Source organism: Notamacropus eugenii, chromosome 2 (genome assembly GCF_028372415.1).
Source record: "Notamacropus eugenii isolate mMacEug1 chromosome 2, mMacEug1.pri_v2, whole genome shotgun sequence".
Lineage (NCBI taxonomy): Eukaryota > Metazoa > Chordata > Mammalia > Diprotodontia > Macropodidae > Notamacropus > Notamacropus eugenii.
In genome coordinates, this window is record NC_092873.1 from 518,857,048 (window position 1) to 518,880,624 (window position 23,577).

A 23,577-nucleotide genomic window follows, 5' to 3' on the forward strand; every position below is an offset into this window, starting at 1 on the left:
CCAGAGCAGGGGGACTTCTGTTTGCTGGTATTCACTGATGCCTCACTCTCTCCATCTCTCTCTCAGCATCTTCTCCAACTCTGACAGCTTCTCCCAGACCTTCTCACATGCAGGGTTGGTAGGTGATGGGAGCAGATCCCTTCCTCCCCATTTGCCACTTTCAGACACTCCTATCACCATCACTCAGCATGTCTCTCCTCCTTCCTATGCAAAGCCTCGTGACTGTCCCTTCTGACCTCCAGCTCAATCTTCTTCCTTCCCAAGTGGGGCTTACAGTCTTCTCCTTTTCAACCCCTGCCCCTTCAAATACTGACCTGCTGCCTCAATCTCCTCTTTTCCTGTGACCACACACCTTAGACTTCTGTACCTCCAACTGAATTTATCCCAGGTGACAAAATTCCCAGTTACCAGTTCTTTTTACAACCCAGTATAAATATCAGTATTGCAGAGACAGCTAGCTATTAAAGTGGACAGATAGTATTGGGTTCGATCTTGCCTCATAGTCTTACTTAGTGGTGTAATCCTTGGCAAATCATGTGACCTCTCTGTGCCTCAGTATCCTCATCTGTAAAATGAGAGTAATTCATCCCTCATGGGACTGTTGTGAGGATCAAATGAGATGACATCCAGACCACGGTAAAGCACCCTACAAATGCCAACTATCACTATAAATATAATTATTCCATTTTGACAGATGAAGAAACTAAAACGCAAGGATATACAACGATTTTCCCAGAATCATACAATTAGAAGAAGACAGAGAAGGAAATTGAATGTAGGTCTCTCAAACACCTTCTGGTGAGTATAAAACAGTTTAGGATGACCAAAGTCACTCAGGATTAATCAGGGCATTTTTCAACCCTTCTTCTTCCAAAATTCCCCATTAGGAACTTTGAATCTTGAATTCCCATCAGAACAGACTGAAAGTAACAGTCCATTGTCCAAAAGTAGTGTGGGATTCCCAAAGCTTAGTCCCAACTGCCAGAAATTTGGGGAAAATGCTCCTAAACCCACAAGGTGAGCCAGCTGAAAGTTTCTCCTACAAAAACTTAGTACTAGCAAGCTATGAGTTTATTGGAAATTCATCAGTTTCACAAAGGTGGTTTTTCGTTATGATGTCAGTCATGTTCCAAAGTCCAGGAGAGAGCAAATATGAAGGGGTTGGGGAGGGAGAACTCTGTGTTCTATAACCTGGCTCCATGTGCAAACACACCTACAAAAATATTAGCTCTTTCCAGCCTTATAAAACTTTTTTTTCTTGCATTCTTGGCTTTTTAATTTTCAAAAGTTACAATTACAATGTGATGAATATTGAGAAAGTCAAATACATATTTGCCAGCCCAGCTTTGGCATTTGTAAAATAAACGTTACCGTGTGCAAAATAAATGACCTTGAACTTGAGACCTGTGAATTTTCCCACCATGTAAACTACTGGCAACAGCCTGTTTAGACTTTCCCTGTAGAAATGAGCCTTTTTCCCCCCTAGGCCTTTTTTCATCAATTCAGTCCAAGGGGTAAAAGAAATTCAATTTGTCCAACTTCCCAGGTGCCCTTTAAATAACAAATCTCAATCTCTGGTGTAGAAAAATTGGTTTGATATTGTGGTGGTTGTTTAAAGAAAATATTTCCCCCCGACACAAAAATAGGATTATAGATTCATGGAGTTTAAGAGGAGTTTGTTGAAGCCAAGTCTTACCTAAAGCATCAGTGATCCCTACAATCTCCATAAGGTAAAGGCATCCTTTTGTGGTTGAATTGTGTCCAACTCTTTGGGACCCCATTTGGGTTTTTCTTGGCAAAGATACTGAAGTGGTTTGCCATACCCTTCTCTAGCACATTTCACAAGTGAAGAAACTGAGATAACAGACCAGGGTCACACAGCTAATAAGTGTCTGAGGGCAGATTTGAACTCAGGTCTTCCTGACTCCATGCCCAGTGCTCTATCCACTGTGCCACCTAGCCTTCCATAAAAGCATCCAGCCTCCGCTTAAAGACCTGAAGTGGTAGAAAAGGTTCTGAGAGGCAACAGATTATGAAATAATAGTAACTCCCGTTTTTATAGCCCTGTAAGGTTCCCAAAGCACTTTCCTCACAACAGAATTAAAAGGCAGATAGACTGTGGATCATTGCTCTCATTTTATAGAAGAGAAAGATCTGGGTAAATGAGATGAATTTCCCAGAGTCACTCAGCTAATAAGGAACAGACGGTGAGTTGGAATCTTTCCTGCTTCAAAGCTCAATAGGAGAGCTCTAATTACGAGGGAGTTCTTTCTTGTATGGCTTTGTGGTTTTGTGTCCCCAGAGCCCAGCACAACACAGGTGCTGTCTAGATATTGGTTGAATCTTGTTTGTTGTTGAATTGACTGTTTGGGAGTCTTAGGCAAGGACAGCTTGGGTTACAGGATTACGTTGGTAGTGAAAGGAACAGAGAAGCATCGTGAAGGTTGAATGGACAAGATTTGGTATCTTAGGAAGGGAAAGAGTCTGAGAGGGTGGTGGTGCCCTCTGCAGGCTGCAAGGTGGTCCCCTCTATTATCTCATCTCAATACGGATTGTAAACTACTCGAGGTACTACTGCAGCTCTGGGCCCCACAGGGATCAAAGGAAAAGGTCCTATATATACAAAAATAATGATGGCAGCTCTTTTTGTGGTGGCAAAGAAATGGAAATTGAATTGGGGAATGACTGAATAAGTTGTGGTATATGACTGAGATGGAATACTATTGTGCTGTGGGACATGGAGAAGGGGGTGGCTTCAGAAAAAAACAACAACATGGCAAGACCTACATGAACTAATGCAAAAAGAAATGAGAAGAACTGGGTGATTGATGTGCACAGTAGCAGCAACGTTAGAGTGATGATCAACTGTGAAAGACTTGGCTACTCTGATCAATACTGTGATCCAAGACAGTTCCAAAGGACACTTCCAGAGAGACAACTGATGAGCTCTGAATGCAAATTAAAGCATAACTTTCTCACTGTCTATTTTTTTTTTTTTGCAATATGGCTAACATGGGAATCTATTTTGCATGACTTCATATGTATAATTGATAACATATTGTTTGCTTTTCCAGTGGGTAGGGGAGGGAGGAAGAGAATCTGGAACTCAAAATTTTAAAAAAGTTAAACAAATAATAATATTTTTTTTAAAGACAAAAAAGTACTCCCTTGTCTTTTGCCTCTTTTTGTAGCCTTGTTGCTTAGCACAGCGCATGGACCATAGTAAGTACTTAATAAATGCTAATTGATTAATGTAAATGAACTGTATTTCCTACCCCTACTCCCTCGATGGTCACTGGGGAAGTTTCCAGAACACTGGACTTGGGGGTCAGAGATTTAGAGCTAGGAAGGACATTAGAGGCCATCTAATACAAAGCTCTCATTTCAAATATCAAATATAAGGCAGGTGCTTTACTGACAGCATTTTTCTGATACCACGGAGGGGAATTTATGGGTTAGAATCTGTTACTAATTTTGATTCGGTAAAGGCACTCTTTAGAATAATGGGAAAAAAAGAATTTATGAACTCGGATTAAAGGTGGTTCACCTTTACATAGTGTTGTAAGGTTTACAAAGTTCTTTAGAGTTACTATTTTATTTAAACCTTGAAACTTCATGAGGTAGGGACTGTTAATTAATACCCCGATTTCGCAGATGATGGAAGCATTGTATAGATCACTGGGCTTGGAGCAGGAAGGCTTACCTTCATGAGTTCAAATCTTTCCTCAGATGTTAACTGTATAACCCTGAGTAAGTTGCTTAACCCTGTTTGCCTCAATTTCCTCATCTGTAAAATGAGCTGGAGGAGGAAATGACAAACTATTCCAGTATCCTTGCCAAGAAAATCCCAAATGTAGAGACAAAGAGTTGGACAAGACTGAAAACAATTGAACAACAATTTCACATATATGAAAACGGGGTCTGCCTAGATTAGATGCTTGTCCAAGATTATACAGGCAGTAATTGGTAAAGCTGGGATTCAAACCTACGTCTTCTGAGTTCCCAGCTAGAGTTCTTTTCACTGTACCACAAATAATTCCATTTCACACATATCCTAGCTGTAGGACCTGTATGAGTCTCAGTTCTCTGTGGATAGGGACTGGGTCTCTTTTTATTGGTATAGGAAATTCTCTTAGGAAACCCCATCTGCTAATAGAGGTCAGCATTTTCCTCAGCAATTTGTAGTCTGGTGAGTTTTAAATGACACCACTCCCCATTCCAAGCCACTCTTTCTTATCTGTGAAGTAGGGATAATCGCAACACCTACATCTCAGGGTTGTTTAGGGCTCAGATAAGATCACCTCTATTAAGCAAGTATTTTGTCAGCCTTACAGCATCAGATACCAGGGACCTCTGGTTAAACCAACTTCATAAATTCTTCTGTCTGGAGCACTTTCACTGAATTCAAATGAGCAGCAGACAATCGAACCAGCAACGTCCACTGCTTCAGGGACAGTGTTGGAAGAAACTAAGTCAGCAAAGGGTCTGCCCATAGTTCATCACTGTGAAGACTGTGAGCATCTGGGGACATGCTTTTTTCAGCTCCCTTTTCTTTCCTTCCTTGTGCCAACCAGATCTTGAGGCTTTTTTTTCTCCTGAGAGTAGCAAAACATAATTACAGTATCAATACTGAGAAAGTTGGCACGTTAGCGTCCATGTTAATTAGGTGATATTTGCAAAGTGCTTTGGAGCCCAGAAGTTGGAACTCTGCATCTTAAAGCTTGTTATTATTAGCTGTCAGTAAAATTATTGTTTTGCATGCTAAATAGTTTACATCTGAAAAATAAAATAGCTAGGTTTTTTTGGGGGGGAGGGAAAGACAGGGATAGAATTTATCTGTTTGGGGGAGAGAAAGTCATAGATGTATGCAGTTATGCTTGGCAAGATGTTTGAAAAGGCTTGGATTTTCCAGGAGAGGCAAAATGCAATGTCATGGGGTGTGTGTGTGTGTTTGTGTTTGTGTGTGTATATATGTATGTGTGAGTATATGTGCATGTGTGTATATGTGAGTGTATGTGTATGTATGTGCATATGTATGTGTGCATATGCATGCATATACATGTATGTTTATGTGTGTGTGCATTTATAGGTGTATATATGTGTGTGAATATGTGTATATATGTGTGTGTATGTGTATATGTGTCTATGTATATGAGTGTGTATGCATGTATTTATGTGTGTATATGTATATGTGTGTGTGAGTGTGTATATATGTGTGTATATGTGTGTATGTGTATGTGTATATGTGTGTGTATGTGTATTTCTCTTCCCTGAAACTCACAAGGCACCCTTTCCAGAAAGTGCCTTCAAAGGAAATTCTGCCAACAATCTTATCTTAATGAAGATAATAGCCAGCAGTTCTGGTTTGCAAAACATTTTACCCACGTTTTCTCTTTTAAACCTCCCAGCAGGCCACTCTCTATTATTATTGGCCCCATGTCACAGATTAGAAAAATGAGATTTCATGAGGTGAATTGACTTGCCTGTGGTTGCACAGGTATTAAGTGTTCAGAGCAGGATTTGAATACTCCTGACTTCTGACCCAGTCCTTGTTTTATGACATCAGGCAACCTCCTTAGAAACCTCGTTTCATTGGACAATGAAAGCTTCTGATGTCGAATTTTCCAACCCACTGACATTTGACCCCTTTAAGCACCCACACTTCTTACATTTTAACCACGTTGGACAGTGACTGCTTTCTAACCTTTCTGCACTTCCCATTCTTGTGACCTTTTCTTCCTGATTCGGGATCACTCTCACGCTTGTGATGAAGTGTTCTCTGTGATGGACAGAACCACAATTTAGAGTTAGAAGGTACCTTGACATAGCTTGACTCCTTCCTTTTAGGGAGCTGGGGTTGAGAAAGGCTAAGTGATTTTTCTCTAGATCACACAGCAAATAAATGGGGATGATAGTAGCATCTACTTCAAGGATGTTGTGAAGACCAAATGAAATAATTTAAGTAAATGTTAAAGTGCTATATAAGACCTGTTATTATCTCCTCACCACCACCACCACCACCACCATCATCCCCTTGAAGACCCAGCTCTTTGTCCATTATTTAGTGAGTAGGGGACAATAGCAAAGTAAAGAAATGCCAGCCGGGGGATGGAAATCCATAAGGGTGTCTGTGTATCCACAAAGGACCCACAATGGTAGCTGTAAAGACCTAGCAGGGACTCTGAAACATTCGCAAATTAGATTTGTGGAATTCTAATAACTGCATTAGCATAGCAGCCAGTATGGAATAGCTATTCATATGAATCTCTTTTTTAAAATTAAATGGTTTTTTCCAATTACTAAGCATTCATTTTTCTCTCTCCCACCCCTTTGCTCCCCACCACCAGGGAAAGAAAAACAAAACCCTTGTAACAAAGACGTATGGTCAAACAATACAAATTCCCACATTGGCCAAGTCCAAAGACCAGGTTCTCATTTTGTGTGTTAGTCTTAGCGTCAGGAGATGGGAACGCTTCTTCATCAGTCCTCTGGCCTGTGATTGGTCATTACATCACTCAGAATTCTTAAATCTTTCCAAACTCTTAATTTTTGCAATGTTTTATTGTACAAATTGTTCGCCTGGTTTTATTCACTTCACTTTACATCGATCAGTTCATATAAGACTTCTAGGTTTCTCGGAAAGCATTTCTTTCATCATTTTATGCAACACCCAAATGCCATAATGTGTTAAACCATTCCCCAATTAACAACCATTCCCTTAGTTTCTAGTCCTTTGCCACCACAAAAAAGGGCTGCTGTAAATCTTTTTATCCATACAGGACCCTTCCTTCTTCTTTTTCTTATTTCTTTGGGGGCATACTCCCAGAAATCTAAGAAGAGTCAGCATAGGGTCACAGGCTGGCCCCACTTGAAACTGTTGTGATGATCAGCTTGACGAGAAAGACAGTGAAGTGAGTTTCATCTTAAGAAGGTGAGATACATCAGGATAAATCAGAAATATCAAGCCCCCACTTATTCAAAATTCTTCAGTGAAGATGGCACTGACAACCTAAAGCCCCTAAACCTTTAGAATACACAAAATATACTAAAGATACAAATGCTTTCATTATGTGCCTGTACCATGCCATAACAAAACCGGAAAACAAATCTGAGCAGTTACCAATTGATCAAAAGACACGTATTAAACACCTACTATGTGCTAGGCACTATGTGATATAGGCCAGGACTTTATATTGCTTTTTCATTCTGCTTTCTGTCAAGGATAGCTTCCATTCCGAGTTGCACTACAATATATTACAATCAATTCAGTACACTTATAAGGAATAATTTCACTCTTAAACTCATATTAGAGGAAATTTGAGCAGAAGTTGAGGTGTTACTTAGATTTGAAGAGGGGAAAGCTAAAGAATCTGATGACATACACACAAATTCCACAAGTGCTACCTAATAATAAAGTAAACAGATGGGAAAAATCAAGGCTCATTAGAATTTGAAAGAGTGATAGGCCCACTCAGAATAGAATTTCAAAGTCCTTGAGTTTAATGGCGCAAATTCAACTGGTTGGCTAACTATATTAAAACAGAGTAAATTGAAAAAGCTGGTGTCTGTTATAGCCATCATGAATGAATGAATTTTCCTACAATATTTGCCAGTGTAAAAAACATTCCAGAACCTACAGACAGAGGTATATATGGTGATCGTTGCCATCGTAAGGACCGTGGGGGAAAGGTGAAACTACTTGGAGATGTTTGTCAGAACAAGTGTCCAATTGCCATGGCAGACTAGCTTGAGAAGGCCATTGTCACCATCTAGCCTGTACACACAGTAGAAAGTGAATTCCATGTCACATAATTAAAAACAATGAAACAACCCAAACAACTATGTAGAATGGAACCTGGAAAACAAAAGCATATCCCAAATTCTTGATCTGCTTTGCCAATAATTGAAAATGAAGCCAAAGAATTAAATTTATTCAAGGAGTCAAAAAGCCACAATAAACAAAATACATAATTAGACCAATTCAAAGCCATATAATAGAAGCCTGAGAAGTAAAGAAATTGGAGGGGGAAATTCCTTAAGGAGAAAGAGGTAGAAATTTTGGGGGGAATCTTTATGGTCAAAAGAAGGCACCATAATAAAATCATAAAAAGCTTGTGTAGCATTAATCTCATGGCTAAGAGAATGGTTATATCAAGGGAGGTGACTGAAACTCTAGCTTGTCTGTGAAACCAGAAAGTGACAGGTACAGATAAGATCCATAATGATTGGCCTAAATGCCTTACAGCGATGTAAGAATTGCCAACATGGCCCTTTACTAGATTCCTCTCTGATGAAATCCTGATCCTATCTTTATTTAAAATTAAATTTTATTATTTTCAATTAACAATAATTTATTTTCTCTCCCTCCCAGCTTTCCCCATTCTCCCCTGAGGGGAGAGAGGGAAAGAGGGAAAAAAAACACCTTGTAACAAATTTGCATAGTCCAGCAAAATAGGTTCCCATATTTGCCGTGTCCAAAAATGTGTGTCTTCTGCATATTGAGCTCATCCCCTGTCCATCAAAGAGTTAGCAGCGTGCTTCCTTGATGCTCTTTTTTTATATTGGTTGGTAGCTTTATTTAAGAATTTGGTTGATTCTGGTTCAGGTCAGAGAGATCTAGATGCTGATCTGAGTCATACAGCAAGGCATCGCATACTTCTGATCCAACCTCCTCTGCTTACCAATGCTCTCCTGCTCCTCTCTGTAGCATCTCCTTAGTTGTGGCTGTACTCTGTATGCTCCCCAGTAGTAGTCTCTTTCCTAGCATTACAAAGTCAGTGGGCTACATCCCCTTTGTACTGTAGCAAGGTGGTTCAGTGGATAGCATGCCAGATTTGGAGTTAGAACAATCTGAGTTCAAATCCTCCAAAGAGGACCACGACATCAGAAAGATGATGCTATGACTTGAAAGTGAATTGGATTTAAGTGAGAAAGGACTATGCAATGTCACCAGCCTCACTTTCTCCTCTGGAGTCATCCGGGTCCAGAGGCAAGATATAGATCAGAATAACTAGAGATCTCCCTCCACCTCTTAGATATTAACTAGCTGTATGATCCTGAGCAAGTCCCTTAACCTCTAGCCTGTGAAATGGGGATAATAATAGCACCTACCTCATAGAATTGTTGTAAAGAGATATAGACATGTAAAGCCCTTTGGAACCTTCAGTCATTATATAAATAATAGTTTTGGGGGGGAAAGGGGATAAAGAGAGTCACTGGCACCTAACACAATTGGTGGGGGGCTTGAGGGAAAAGCATCCAGAATTAGCTACACCAGGCCCATCAAGGCACCCATAGGACCCCGAGAGGAAGACAGAGACTGGCTCTGGGAGAGTAAGACAGGTCTTATACTTCATGAGTCCATCTTGGGCTCAGCCCTTCTGGATTCTGGACATTACTTTGTGAACCACAAAGAAGCCACAAAGAGATTCCAGGCAAAGAAAACATTTTCTAATGGCCAAAGCTGTCCTGAGATGGAATGGCTGCTTGGGAGGCTGGGATTTCTCCATACTGAAGATCTTCTATGTTGTCAAGGAAGGACTTGCTTCAGGTCTCAGTAGAACTAGTCAATTTCTTGGCACGCTCCCAACTCTGAGATCCCAAGATTCTATGAATAACAATCATGGAGGGGTGGGGGTGGGAAAATTGGCTCCCCCATAAAGCATCCTCTCCTATATTTTCTGAAATAGTTTGGTTTCATGTAAACTGAGTGGTTAAAAAAAGATTTTTGAATATAAAAAAAAGATGGTGTGAAAATGAATAAATACTTGAGCAAGGATGAATTTAAAAATATGATCCTGTGGGATTTCAGTGCTTTTCTTTGGAAAATGAATAACACACACTTAAACTCCAAGATGTGGCAGATTTTGGCTAATTGTTCCACAAGTTTCAAAATCTTATTGACAAACTCAGTTCTACATTGCATATTTTTGTTTGGAGTCTGATGGATCTGAAGTGTTCATTTTAAAAATTTTGCTATAAATACAAAAAGATCAGAGCCACTAGTGAGAATATTAGAAGCTTATGGGAGTGGAGAGTTTTATTTGGAAGAGGTCTTTCAGAGTACAGTGGAGTTCAGATCACCGAACTCTTGAGTCCTTCTATAGCAAGATCTTTGCCTTGCTAGGTTCCCTACTGGATTATCAATGTCTTTCGTAAGTCTTGGTGTCCAGAAGATAACACAGTGCTCCAAATGAGGTGTGACAAAGGCAGAGTACACAGGGACCTTTACTTTCCCTATATTTTCTATTCATGCAAGTTCTGTCCATCTTAATGCAACCCAAGATCACATTAATTTGGGGGCTTCTTTCACCCACTGCTAACTCATGTTGAGCTTGCAACCCATTAAAAACCCCAGATCTTTTTCAGACACTTTACTGTCTAATCATGCCTCTGTAGCCAATCAAACACGCTTCCATTCCACACATGGCTAGCAGACCAAGACAAATTACCATTTTATACATGCCCCAAAAATCTCTCCAAGGGACTTCTATTTCATGCATGTCATTGTGACTCTCCCAGGAGCTTATTCCCCAGCTTCTTCCAGTTCCCCCTTACAAAGAAAAAAGTTTCAGCTCTTAGGAAGCCACTTACATGCCACTACTAATTAGTCCACCCTGCAGTCATGCCAAACCTCCTCTCCCAGAATGGTCTGAGAGGCAGGTGGGCCATGAAAGGTCTCTGCTGCTTCTGCAGACATAGAGGGGACCTATTCACGGAGCCTCCCTACCCATCCCCAGGCTAGGTCAGAGGTCTGGTTCTGCCACCTCTGTCTTCACTTCCCCATTGTCCAAGGAAAGTCATTGACTGCTCCCCAGCTGAAGCAGGAGTGCAATTGGTTGGCCCTTTCACCAACTCATCATCTGCTCTAGCTAACCTCCAGGCTCTGAGCCCACCACCTTCCTTCCTTTTACATGTCCAGCTCTGGGGCAAAGCCTTTCAGGTCATGAGGGCATTGGATTTCCCCTGCTGAGTTTTCAGATGCTTCTCCTTCTTCCTCTTTTTACCACATGGAAACCTGTTTCTTTCCTTCAAGCTACATTTCATTCTTCCTGAACTGGGGACTCCTTCAAAAACTTGTCTTTTCTTTCTGAGCTTAATAGCAATAGCCACCTTTAATAATGGGTTTGACTCCTTTGGGCCTTTCCCTCCAAGGCTCACACATGGCCTCGAATGCTGACCTCAGTTCTGTCCTTGCCTTAGACTTCATTCTTTCCTTTTTAAGTGAAAAAAGATCAATCTAGACTCTCCAAACTTGGGAGTTTCAAAAAACCAAGAGAGTGAACTTTGAGGAGGTCAAGAGTCCAAATGTCTGGGCATCTAAGGAGTCTGGGAGGTAAGTCCATGCCTCATGTTTCAGCCAGACCAGCACTGATGCCCTGAGAATCAGAGACTTTAGTGATATAGCCCGGAAGGAGCCGAGATACAGACTAATCCAGCATCCATGCTACATTTGAAAGTGAACTTGGTGGGACCAATGCTAAATGGGAATTGTGCTGTCTGAGCTCACTCTTCCCAAAGATTGAGATAGTATAGAGGAAGACAGGCCCCTGTAGCACTGGAGGTGGGATGGGGAAAATGTTTGCAGTTCTGTTCTTGCTCCATCTTTGAAGTAAATATCAACTTTTAGAAGTTAATTGGGTTAAGTGGTTAAATGGAAATGGAGTGTTAGTCACTCACTGGAAGTAAATACTGAGGTGAACATACCCCAAGAATGGAGGCTCAGGGTAGTAGCATTAGGAAAGATGCCCTTAGAACCCTGAGATGAAGCATCCTGCCTTTGGGACAGTGAGCTCAGAGTGTGTCTGCCAAATTTTGTGTCCCTGCTATCTAGTAAAGTACCAGGATGTAGATCTAGAAGTAGGAGGTTCCTCAGAGAACAGACTTTTTGTCAAGTACAGGGGTTCTTAACCTTACTGTGTTAGGTACTCCTTGGGCTCCTTTGTTCTATGGATGATAGGTGTAGACATGGAGAGGTTTAGGGGACTGAAGAAGGAGGATAGAAGGAGGCATTGCCAGAAAGGGAAGGGGGACTGGTAATGGTCCATAGAAATCTGGCCTCAGTCACACAGAACTGGGCTCAAGCCACCACTGATGATCAATTGGTTGTGTGATTTTAATCAAGTCACACTGTAATGGATAGTAATTCTGGGAAAAAAAAAATGGGGGCTTTGGTGGACTGCAAACTCAATAAAATCTGCAGTGTGATATAGCAGCCAAAAAAAATGTGAATTCAATTTTTGTCTGCATTAAGAGCGGAATGGCTCCCCAAAATGGGGAGGTGATAATCCCACTGTACAGTCAATTGTCAGATCTCATGTGGAATATTGTGTTCAGTTCCAGGTGCCATGATGTGATCAATGCCTTCAAAAGACCTTAGGACTTGAGAGGAGAGATAAGGCAAATCAAAATAATACAAAGTTGTGTGTTCTATGCACGAGAGAGCCAAAGTATTCTGCAGGCATGGTGTGTGTTTGTGGGAGGGAGGGGGTCAGAGAAGTCTACACGGAGGAATAGAACTGGGTATGACTTTATCTGGCAGATATAGAGGGGCCAGGGTTGGGGGCAGACCTGCTGGGCATAGGGACAGAATTAAGCAAAGATGCCACGGTGGGAAATTGTGGAATGTGTTTGGGGGAACAACCAGTAAAGAGTCTACTCTGGCTGGAGCCCAGAACGCATGAGGGTGAAGGGTAGCCAATGAGACCAGAAAATACAGGTGGCAAAAATAGGATGAAATAGACAAATGAACATCCAGCTGACAACGTATCATCTCCCCACTGAATCTTTGTGTTTTATCTTGTTATAGTCCAGAACAACTCAAAGACTTAATTGTCATAGAAAGACCTTTAAAGTCAGTTGTTACCAAGTGGTTTACATATGTTTTTCTTCACCCCATGAATTATATCATATCCCACTCACAGAGAAAGCAAAAGGCCTTTTGATCTGTTCCCTTTAAAAAAATCATTGTTTCACAACTTGTGGAAGAAAAAAATCCCTTTTCCAGTATAGGTGCCACATGAATTGTTTACATGTGAGGGGTTGTATGTGGATGAACACATGCACTTTTAACTCCTTTAAGTCTTTAAAGAGATTTACTTTGGAAGGGAATCTTGGACATTCTGGAGTCCTTCATACATTTTCTGTGGTTTTCATTTAAGACAGGAAGAGATTTCCAAGGTTTTCCATGGTTTTATTTGATTTAATTTCATGCTCACTGAGGCTTGTTTCCATCCCAGCCCCGACACCTTGAACTTGTCTTGACTTTAGTCGGCTGTGTAGCCCTGCTGGGCTTCTGAAAGGGCTTTGGGCTTTAGGCTTTTAAGCCTTTGCCTTGGAAACAGACTCGGCCTCCTTGATGGAAATCACAGGACATTTTTCTAACTGATCCCAGCTAAGCCACTGAAAATACCAGAGGACCGGGAGGGTCCTTCAGCCTTTGCCTGGGTCTATCTTGAAAGGGAATGGAGACCTTGAAGGGCTTTAGCATCTGTGCTGTTGTGGGTCCAATTCATTTCAAGCCAGAGCAGGGATTACTGCTCAGCCTTTCACTGGGGCCCAGCTTTCCCCACCACTTACTCGATCCCCCTTCCAACTTTGGACTTTGCCCTAGAAGAAACATTAAAGGCATTATGTAAGGTCAAGATATGTAATAATCTGCTCTCTTTCTCTCCTTCCTTCTGTTCCTTTCTCTGTGTCTCTCCCTCTCTTTTCCTTTCTTTTTCTTCCTTTCTCTCTCTCTCTCTTTTCTTTTTTTGTTCCTCTCTCTCTTTCCCCCTTCCCTCTCCTTCTCTTCTTTCTGTCTCCTCACACAACCACCCTTGGGCCTGTGAGATTTTTTATCATTATCATCACTATTTATTATAACAATTATTATTCTTTTCAAAGAGGCAGCATGGCATAAGTGGATAGAGAGCCAGCCTTGGATCCAGAAAGACCTAGATTCAAGTCTTGTCTCTGACACACAATGACTGTGTGACTCTGGAAATTCACTTAACTTCTCAATGCTCCTGGAAACTCTAACAGTCTAAGCTTTAGAGAATGTGCAGACCTGCACTGGTAGAGGGAGCTTCCTCTCCTGGAGTCCCCTTCACCATTAAAGTCTCAGAACTAGTCCCTCTCATTAGTTATTATGGTTATTAACACTTTGGCTGTCTATTCCTTGTCCCAGCTTCAGACTTCAGATTGTTTCCACAGGTAGAAACAGTGTAAATTTAGAGAAGGAGGATCTGCTTCTCTCCTTTCTGTAAATCCTGGTTCAGAGGCCACCTCTTCTTTACAGTTTCCCTGATCTTTCCCTCCCTGGACCGCACATAGTACTTACAAAAAATGTATATAGTTAATAACTATCAGTAAAGACAAGTACTCCAGTAAACATTGACAGGGGTGACATATTGTATTTGCACTTAACAATGAAAAACCAACACAGATAAAGGAAGAGAGGAAGAGAAAGAGGGAGAGAGAAAAAGAGAGAGAGAAAGAGAGAGAGAGGATGAGAGCAGGAAAAGAAGAGAGAGCCCCCATAGAGAGAGAGCTCTGTTTCCCTTTCTAGGTCCACCTGAAGCCATTATCTTGGGTTTTGTTCTCTTTCTTCTTAAAAACAACTAACCAACCCACCCAAGCCCTGATTCAACATAACCACTGTATACTGCTCTGGTCTGTTGGTCTTGTTACTTCCTATGGGTTTTTCCACATTTTCTCACATTCTTCTCACTTATCAGTTGACAGGACAGACCATGTTCCATGACATTAAGATGCCATCTTTCATTCAACCTGTCTTCAGTCATCATCTATGGAGACTGTTAAACACCGAGGAAGCTTAGTGACCTTTCCGAGACTCTCTTTCTCCATCTATAAAGTAGGACAAAATTGTCCCACCCTGATTTATAGTGATGCTGAAATGAGATAATAGAGCTGACTCGATGCAGTTAGCCTCAGACTGACTTCCTCCCCATCCACGCTGGGCATCTTGGAGCATTCTATAGCCACACTGCCACAACAGGCAAACCCCATCTGCTTTCCATCTCTTGTTCTGAAAACAGCAATCAAATCAATTTTGCCATTGCTTCTGGAAAGTGTGTGTCGGTAGACTGTCCTATGTTCCCACTCTCCATCCTTTTGACTCCCTGAACTAAAATCCCCTTCCTCAGCCCCCACATGCAGATATACATGGTTTTCACTATCTCCCTTTTGTCTTTGCATCCTCAGTACTTAGCATAGTGCCTGGCATAAAAAAAGCACTTAAAAAAGGTTTATTCATTCATTCAGATTTTAGAATGCTATACAAATGTCAGTTATAATTTCCTGGTTGGTTTGTTTGTTTTATACTATTACAAAAGAAAGCTGAACTTTTCTTATGCGGTCATCCCATCTCTTTTTAATTAAAATTATTTCAATTTAATTCAATTAACATTTTTTCTAAGCACCTGGTGTTTGCTAGACTTCCAACTGACTGATGGAATGGATGATTCCATAAATGAAAAACCTCAAGTTTTTAAAACTTTAAAAACTTATTCTTAAGTTATTATTATTTATTTCCTTAAATTATTTATTTTCTCTCCTTCTGAACTTCCCTACTTGAAAAAGAAAAAAGAAAAAACACCAACCTTTGTAACAAATATGAATAATCAACAAAATAAATTCTCACATTGTCTTTCATTTGTCTCCACCTTGAGCCCATCAGCTCTCTATCAGGAGGTCTGATAGTCTGTTTCCTCGTCTGCTTCCTCGTCGATCCTCTAAAATCATGGTTGGTCATTGGATTGGTTAGAATTCTTAAATCTTTTAAAGTTGTTTGTCCTTACGCTGTGGTTGCCGTCATCTGCATTCTTTTCCTGGTTCTATTTACTCCCTCTTCATCAGTTTGTTCAGTCTTCTCTGAAACCATCCCTTCTGTCATTCTTTATGGCACAGCAGCAGCATAACACATAAACAATGATTTGTCTAACTGTTCCCCATCAACGGATACCCCTTTAATTGCCAGTTCTTTGCCACTACAAAAAGGAATGCTGTAAATATTTTTGTGCCTCTGTGTTTTTTTCCCCCTTCTTTTATCTCTTTGAAGTATAGGCCTAGATGCAGAGATGGAGAACCTCCCCTTCGAGGCCACATATGGCCCTCTAGGTCCTCAAGTGCAGCTCTTTGACTGAATACAAAGTTCACAGGACAAATCCCCTTAATAAAAGGATTTGTTCTGTAAAGCTTGGACTCAGTCAAAAGGCTGCACCTGAGGACCTAGAAGGCTACAGGTTCTCTACCTCTGAGTGTCAAATAGCTGGGTCGAAGGGTATACTCATCTTAGTGAATGTTGGGGCATGATTACAAATTGTTTTCCAGAATGGCCAGACCAATTTACAGCTCCAGCCCCATCATTCATTTGTCTGTTTTCCCATACCTCCTCCAACATTTATAATTTTCCTTTTCTTGTCATCTTTGTCAATTTGATAGGTGTGAGGTGGACCCTTGAGTTTACATTAGTTTGCATTTCTTCCTCAAGAGATTTACATGACAAAGTTAATGGAGTGTGAGGGAGACCTGGGTTCATATCTTGCTTATTAGCTATATGACCATGGGTACTTCATCAAACCTCACTTTGTTCATCTGTAAAAATGGCAGTAACTGTAGTGTGATGAGGTCCAAATGAGCTCACTGAGAGAGAGCGCTTTGTAAACTTTATGACACTAAATAACTGCCAGCTATCATTAATATCATAATTATTACTAAGGGATACAACCTATGCCCTGATTAGTAATATACCCCATAGCCAGGGAGCACCAACAAAGAGACTTGGATCACACAGGCCTGCATATAGTCTTGGGAACCTGGCCTCAAAGAAAGTCAGATTTTTTTGTCTCTGTTTGAACCCCAGAATAACAAACCCCAGGTTTATCTCCAAAATAAAGCTTGGGTATAGCTTGTGCCTAAGATCTCCCCAAAATGTGGATGACAGGGTCCCCGACCAAAAAAATACTCAACACACAATATGAGTACTGGGTATGGTACAGCCATTGTTTCTTCCCACCAAAGATACTCAAGATATAAGAACTCATGGGAGCCCATGAGCAAATACAAAAACATAAAGTACTCAGCAAGTATATGAGCTTCACTCCTCCCCAGAAAGAAACTGAACTTGGGATTACCATTGGCATACATGTCTGTCTTCCTTTTCCCAGAGAGTCCTATACATTCTTCCCAGGACTCACAGTTCTAAGCCTGTGGCTGACTCCCCCCAAAAGGTAAACATGCTTTATGACTAGGTGTTAAACAAGCCAACCCTTTCTTGAGACACTCATATTGTTCATCTCTCACTGGCTTTGTACTCCAAGTAGAACACTCCTCAAGAATGAGATGGACTGCCTTCTTCCTTCTCTCTAGAAAGTTCAATATCTGAATGTCTAATTTCACTGATTTTTGAACCAAATAGTTATCTAAGAGGCAATTCTCAAAACTCTTGATATCCAGGAAATTTCCCTTCTTTGATATATGGCTAGATTCTGAGATCAAGTTATCTGAGAAATTCAACACACATTTTCTCTACCCTGGAGGTTAGAATTTAGATATTTCTCTCCTCAGGCTATGTGCATATGTTCCCCATTCCCACCCCTCTCCTGTATCTCTGCTGTAAATAGCACTTGTTGCCCTGAGGTGCAGATGAGGTATGAAATCTCATCCCATCCCCTCCTATCCCATCTCCAAACATCCATTCCATCTTCTTCCATCCTATCCCATCCTGTCCTGTCTCACCCAATTCTATCCAATCTCCTCCCTTCCTGACCTGTCTCACTCCATCCCATATGGTCCCATCCAAATTCTATTGCATTCCATTCATTTTATCCCATTTCCTCCCTTCTGTGTTCTGGAAGAAAGTGTAAAGAAAAAGGAAGAACAAATCCTCAAGAGATAAGAGCTCTGAAGAGACTCTCATTTAGTTTATTTTTTTTTTTTAAATCGGCTATGGAAAATGGTACATTCACTAGAATTCTCCATGTCTAATTGGATTGAGATAGATAATGTCCTATGTACTTCAATTTCATAAAATTTACTGTAGGGGTGGGGGTGGAGAATTCCTTAATTTGATCAACATCTTCCTTGATCCCTCCACCCCAGTAAATTCAAGATTATTAGAGGAGAAAGAGATAGACAGAGACAAGAGACAAGGGAGAGGAGGAGAGAGACAGACAGACAAACAGAGATAGAGAGACGAGACACACACACAGACAGACTGAGACAGAGAGAGAGACAAACAGAGAGAGAGACAGACAGAGAGAGACAGACAGAGAGAAAGAGAGACAGACAGAGAGAGAGAGACAGAGAGAGAGAAGACAGGGGAGGGGAAAGAGAGAGAGGAGGAGGAGGAGGAGACAGAGAGAGAGGGAGAACAAGGTCACAACTCAGGTGCCCAGGAAAGCCTTTCTTGTACAGGAGTGGACTTTCAGTCAGTTCTTGATCTGTCAGTCACTAGCATTGGAACTTGGATAATTCTCTTCACCAGAGTGTGTTTTCTCTTCTATACAATGGCAATTCAATTTAATTCAGCAACTCAAAAAGCATTTTATTATTAAGCACCTATATTCCAGCATTGTGGATATAATGGAGACACAAAAAACCTCCCCAAAACAATTTCTGCCCTTAAGATGCTTCCATCCTACTGGGAGGACACAATGGTGCAGATCAAGTCAACACAAACTATGTCCAGTGTAAATACAAACAATGTGCAGGCGCACCGGAGACAAACGAAAGCTCCAAGAGTTAAAGGAACCAGCAAAGGTCTCGTTCAGAAGGTGTCTCTCCTAAGACAAGCCTTGAAGAATGCTAAAAATTCTAAGAAGTAAAGGTGAAGGGGAAAGATATGCTAGGCACCGGGGACAGCCTGTGCAAAGGCATGGGGATGGGAGCTGGGTGTTCTATAGGGAGAACAGCAGCAAATTGAACAGTGTGGCTAGAACATGAAGAGATATAATGGGAAATGAATCTGGAAAAACAGGCTGCAACCAGATTGTGGAAGGGACTCAAATGCTAGGTGGAGGAATTTATAATTTATCCTTGAGGTAATGGGGAGCCAATGAAGGTTTTTTGAATATGTAGGTGTGTGTCCCTAATTGCATATGAATAACCTTTAATTTTTCCCAAATAATTCATGAACCAGTGAATAAATTTATGCCATGCTCCCTAGAGGAAACCAGCAACTTCATGGCATCTGTCTGTCTTTCCTTCGGCTCAGCATTAGCTTAAATGTTCCTTCAAATGCTCATAGTTTCAGGGCACCTGTGGCTTTTGAAAAATCTAATTTGTGGCTTCATTCTCTTTATTCCTCCTCTAGCCTCCTCTTCTGATTGCTTTAATGTGGAACAGATGAGAATGTTCCCAAAGGCAGTATCAGAAGCATCTCAGGTTGGAAAGGTTTGGAGGACAGGCCTATTGAAGGTGTATGTTCGTCATCTGAGGCCAACCTAGCTAGGACAGTGGTAGTGAGCCACTGTGGAACGACTTATCTGTTTACAACACAAAAGGACCCAGGTTCACATTCTACCCCTTCCATTTACTAGCTGTATGACCTTGGGCAAATCCCTTCATCTCCCTGTGTCTCAGTTTCCTCAGCTGGAAAATGAGACAGCTGAACTAAATGGTATTTAAAAGGTCCCTTCTAGTTTCAGGGCTATATTTCTATGATAAGTGCACAGAATCTCCAGGGCTCAAACTTTTTATTCATAGCAGTTCATGAAGACCCCAAATTAAAGTTTAGGAAGATTGATAAGTAACATGGTATGGGAGAAAGCTTGACTTGGAGTCAAGAGAGAAGTGGATTTCAATTTCATCTCACCTTGAACAAGTCACTTTATTTCTTGGAACCTCTGTTTCCTTAGCTGTAAAATGGGTTTAGCAACACCTGCAAGGTAAGTGCTATGGTGCAGGTGGGGTACTCCCTGTATGTTGATTCCCTTTACCAATGAGGTCACTATCAATAGCCTCCATATGACTTCAAAAATAATTCCCAGGGTGTTACTTTCCTGGTAGATATTAAAGTTACAGAATCCCAGAATTTTAGAAGGAACCTCAGTGACTGTGTAGTCCAACCTCTATCTGAAAATGAATCCCCCATTATAATATCTAACAAGTGGCCATCTGGCCTCTTCTTGAAGGCCTCTACTACACCTCCCACACCTTGAGGCAGTCCATTCCACTTAGGGATAGTCCTAATGATCGGGAAATTGTTTTCTCCTGACAACAAGTCTAAATTTGCTTCTTTGCAATTTCCACTGATTGCTTCTGGTTCTACTATCTGGGGCCAAGCAGGAAAAGTCTGGTCTCCCCTTCATATGATAAACCTTCAAATACTTCAAGACAGCTATCAGATCTCCCCTGCCTCCCCCTTCCCGTCCAGTCATCTTCTGTCTAAACAGACTTAACGTCTTTTAACTAATCCTCAGATAATATGGTCCTTCCTTCACTATCTTGGTTGTCCTCTTCTGGACGCTTTCCCTCTTACCAATGGCCTTCCTCATTTGGTTTTTAGAAGCATTTTCCTTCAGGGACCTCTAAGCTAGGATGTGCCAGAAGTGGGATTTGAACCCATCTCTTCTGATTTTAAGTCTGATACTTTACCTAATTAGCCACATTGCCTTCTACTCTCAGGTTTTAGTAAAGGATCTTCATAAGTTGTTGGGTACACAAAGTACCCAATATTGATATTGACTATTACAGTTATTAGGATGGTCACTGGTGGGGGTGATTCCTGAAAGAGTGGAACCACACATTTTTGAAATATGGAAGTATCCTTTTTATTAGAATTATAGATATGCTTCCAGAATAACTAAATGAACCGCTTCCATTTTCCTCAGGCATCTATCTTAAGAACATTTTTTTCTTCAACAGGGCCACAATCTGCTCTTGGCTCTCCATCACTAAGCCCTCGGCCACCTGCAGAGGCGTCTTCCCAAGGCTGTTGGCAGCCTGGAGGTCAGGTTTCTCCCTCTGAGCACAGCTTATCAGGGAAGAGACAGAGCTCCAGTGCCCAGTTTTGCAAGCACAGTGTAATGGAGTGTCTCTGTTGTTGTCTAAGGCATTCACGGCAGCCCCGCAACTTATCAGCAGTTTGATCAAGTCCCTGTGGCCCTGCTCAGCAGCCAGATGCAGGGGGGTCTTTCGGTAGATGTTTCGATCGTTGATATTTTTGTATTTCCCTGCCTCAAGGAAGATTTTTACCATCTCCATGTTGCCCTTGAGGGCTGCGTAATGTAGGGGAGAAAAGCCGTCCATGTCTCTAGCTCCAAACCTGACCTTGTGGATCAGCATAGATTTCACCACATCAAGATAACCCCCAGATGTTGCCCAGTGAAGCGGGGTCTTCTTTTCTTTGTCAGGCACGTTGGGGTCTGCACTAGAATGGAGCAGTAGCTCCACCATAGTCTTGTCACCTGCCCGGGCAGCCAAGTGTAAAGGGGTCATGGATAGCTTATTTTTCACATTTGCATCTGCTTCGTGTTGGATCAGCTGGACAGCAGTGTCCAGGTTCCCCCTTTCACAGGCAATGTGCAGTGGGGCAGTCTGCTCGGTGGTGAGGGTGTTGATCTGGGCCCCTGCATGGATCAGCAAACCAATCATCTCGTGCTTATTGTGCCAGGCAGCAACATGGAGGGGGGTCTGGCCATTCCACCCTGCGATGTTAGGATTCATGCCACTATCCAACAGGAGCTCTGCAGTATAAATGGCACCCACTTTAACTGCCAGGTGCAGAGCGGACTCCAAACAGGCTGTCTTGGCCTCCATGTTGGCTCCCTTTCGGATAAGTACTTCAGCACATGAGGTCCTATCCATCTCAGCCGCCAAGAGTAAGGGTGTGTAGTGGTTATCATTCTGCACATTCAGGTCAATGCTTCCATCTGCTAAGGCTGCTACAACCTCAGGGAGATTCTTCCGCACACCTTCAAAAAGAGCTTGCTCCCTGGTTTCATAGGGTAGAGTTGCTGAATATTTTAGCAACAGCTGGATGACATCTTGGTCATCATGGTGGAAAGCATTATGGAGAATGCCAGAATCTGCGTTAACCCCAGCTGTTAACAAAATCTTTATGGCTTCATCCAAACTATTCATCTCAGAGGAATCTGAAGCTGGGTCTTCCTTGTGATCCCTGGCATCCAAGAGATCATCATTTTCTGGGAACACCTGTATCCCTCCGCTTTCTTCTTGGAGAGTTGACCTGCATTGGAAATGGTAAGGGTTCCCCATGTTTTCTTCCAGCATTGGTCTCATAAGGGAGCATTGGCCACCTTGTAAACTGAAACTCAGGGGCATGCTGGTGGTGCTCACCCCTCCTTGGATAACTTTCACCGCATCCCCACGGGCCCTTTCAGCAGCTCTTTGCAAAAGGGACTTCTCTTTCCAATCCTTTGCTTCTGCCCTAGAGCCTTTGGTCATTGGGTAATCAATTTCAACCAGGTCATCTGTCATTGCCATACCCAATGGGCTTTCTCTGGGGAACATTACTTCATTGATATGCTTGTTTTCTAGAACATTCTCCATATCAGCTACATCTCCTTTACCTGATGCAGTCAGGAGATAGGGAGGAGGAGCGGGACTATTGCCAGGAGTCTGAGTTGGTAGGTATTGTCTAATTTTAGCGGCCACATTAGAAGCTGTCTTTGGCTTGACTGAAGCTTCCTGGACCCCTATACTCTGCTTTTTGTAGACTTCCTCAGCAGATTTTCCCAGATTATCTTTGTCCCTATCCAGCAAGTGACCCATTAACTGTCCTTCAGCCCCTTGGATGATCTCTTCTGTGCCCATGGTATATTTCCTTATGACATAATACAAGTCAGGCTCTAGTTGTTTCAGACATGGGTAAAAAAACATCCGGCAAGCATGCTCCCCTTGGGAAATCAGTATGTCCAAGACCCGGGTCACTTTTTCAAGGTTTGTCTTGTAGTAGGACACAGCCAACTTTTGTTCAGGTGTCAAAATCCCATAGTCCACAAGTCTCTTGATGAGAACGTCTGAATCCTTAATGCCTGCTGCCAGCTCCCACTTTTTCATCTTCATTACTTCTGTGGCATAAGGGCTGCTCCGCCCATGGGTTGAAGAACACATGGTGAGAAGGTTAAGTCATCTGCAGGCTGATGGAAGGGCTGGTCCAAGCTGGGGCTTGAGACGGAAAGATCAAAGGAATGATGATATTTCACAGATTCTTGTCTAAAGAACAACTGTATCCCAGAGAGTCAAATTTCAAAAAGGAATTATCAGAGATGGGGGGAAAGAAATACAGATCTGCTCTCCTTTGTCAGAGCTGCCATATTTCACTCTGGATCTTTGGCAGTTCAGGACAAAACCAAATAGAAAGAATAATGACTAGAAAAGAAGGACAAGGAAATTAAAGGAAAAAAAAGCCAGGTCAGGAATCAATTTGGCAAATGTATTTTGTTTGATCCTCAGTAATTTGGGAAGCAAGGAGACAGCTTTCTGGGGGTGGTCTGGCCACTTAGGAGGAAAGTCTCCCCATTCTTCTGTGGCAGCTTCCCTTTGGTGGGAAGTCTCAGGTACCCTTTTTGTAGGTAGTAATGTAAGCAGCCTTTCATGATGACAACA

At 41.8% G+C, this 23,577-nt stretch overlaps 1 protein-coding gene and 1 long non-coding RNA gene across 2 annotated transcripts in view; both read right to left on the bottom strand.

The window, feature by feature from the left end:
- Nucleotides 1–975: 975 nt before the first annotated feature.
- The window catches only part of LOC140530224 (uncharacterized), a 33,745-nt gene continuing 11,143 nt past the window's right edge, over nucleotides 976–23,577 (bottom strand). The window contains exons 2-3 of the long non-coding RNA XR_011975864.1: nucleotides 5,670–5,779; nucleotides 976–4,595 (exon numbers count right to left, since the gene is read on the bottom strand). This is a non-coding gene — a long non-coding RNA (uncharacterized lncRNA). The remainder of the gene's footprint in view (nucleotides 4,596–5,669; nucleotides 5,780–23,577) is intronic.
- On the bottom strand, nucleotides 20,753–23,520 carry LOC140530223 (CARD- and ANK-domain containing inflammasome adapter protein-like). Its single transcript, XM_072649640.1, has one exon. The coding sequence runs from the start codon at nucleotides 23,080–23,082 to the stop codon at nucleotides 20,842–20,844; it is 2,241 nt and encodes a 746-aa protein (XP_072505741.1). The 5' UTR covers nucleotides 23,083–23,520; the 3' UTR covers nucleotides 20,753–20,841.

Coding starts and splice junctions, on each gene's coding strand:
- LOC140530223 (XM_072649640.1), bottom strand. CDS start 23,082: ATGTGTTCTTCAACCCATGGGCGGAGCAGCCCTTATGCCACAGAAGTA.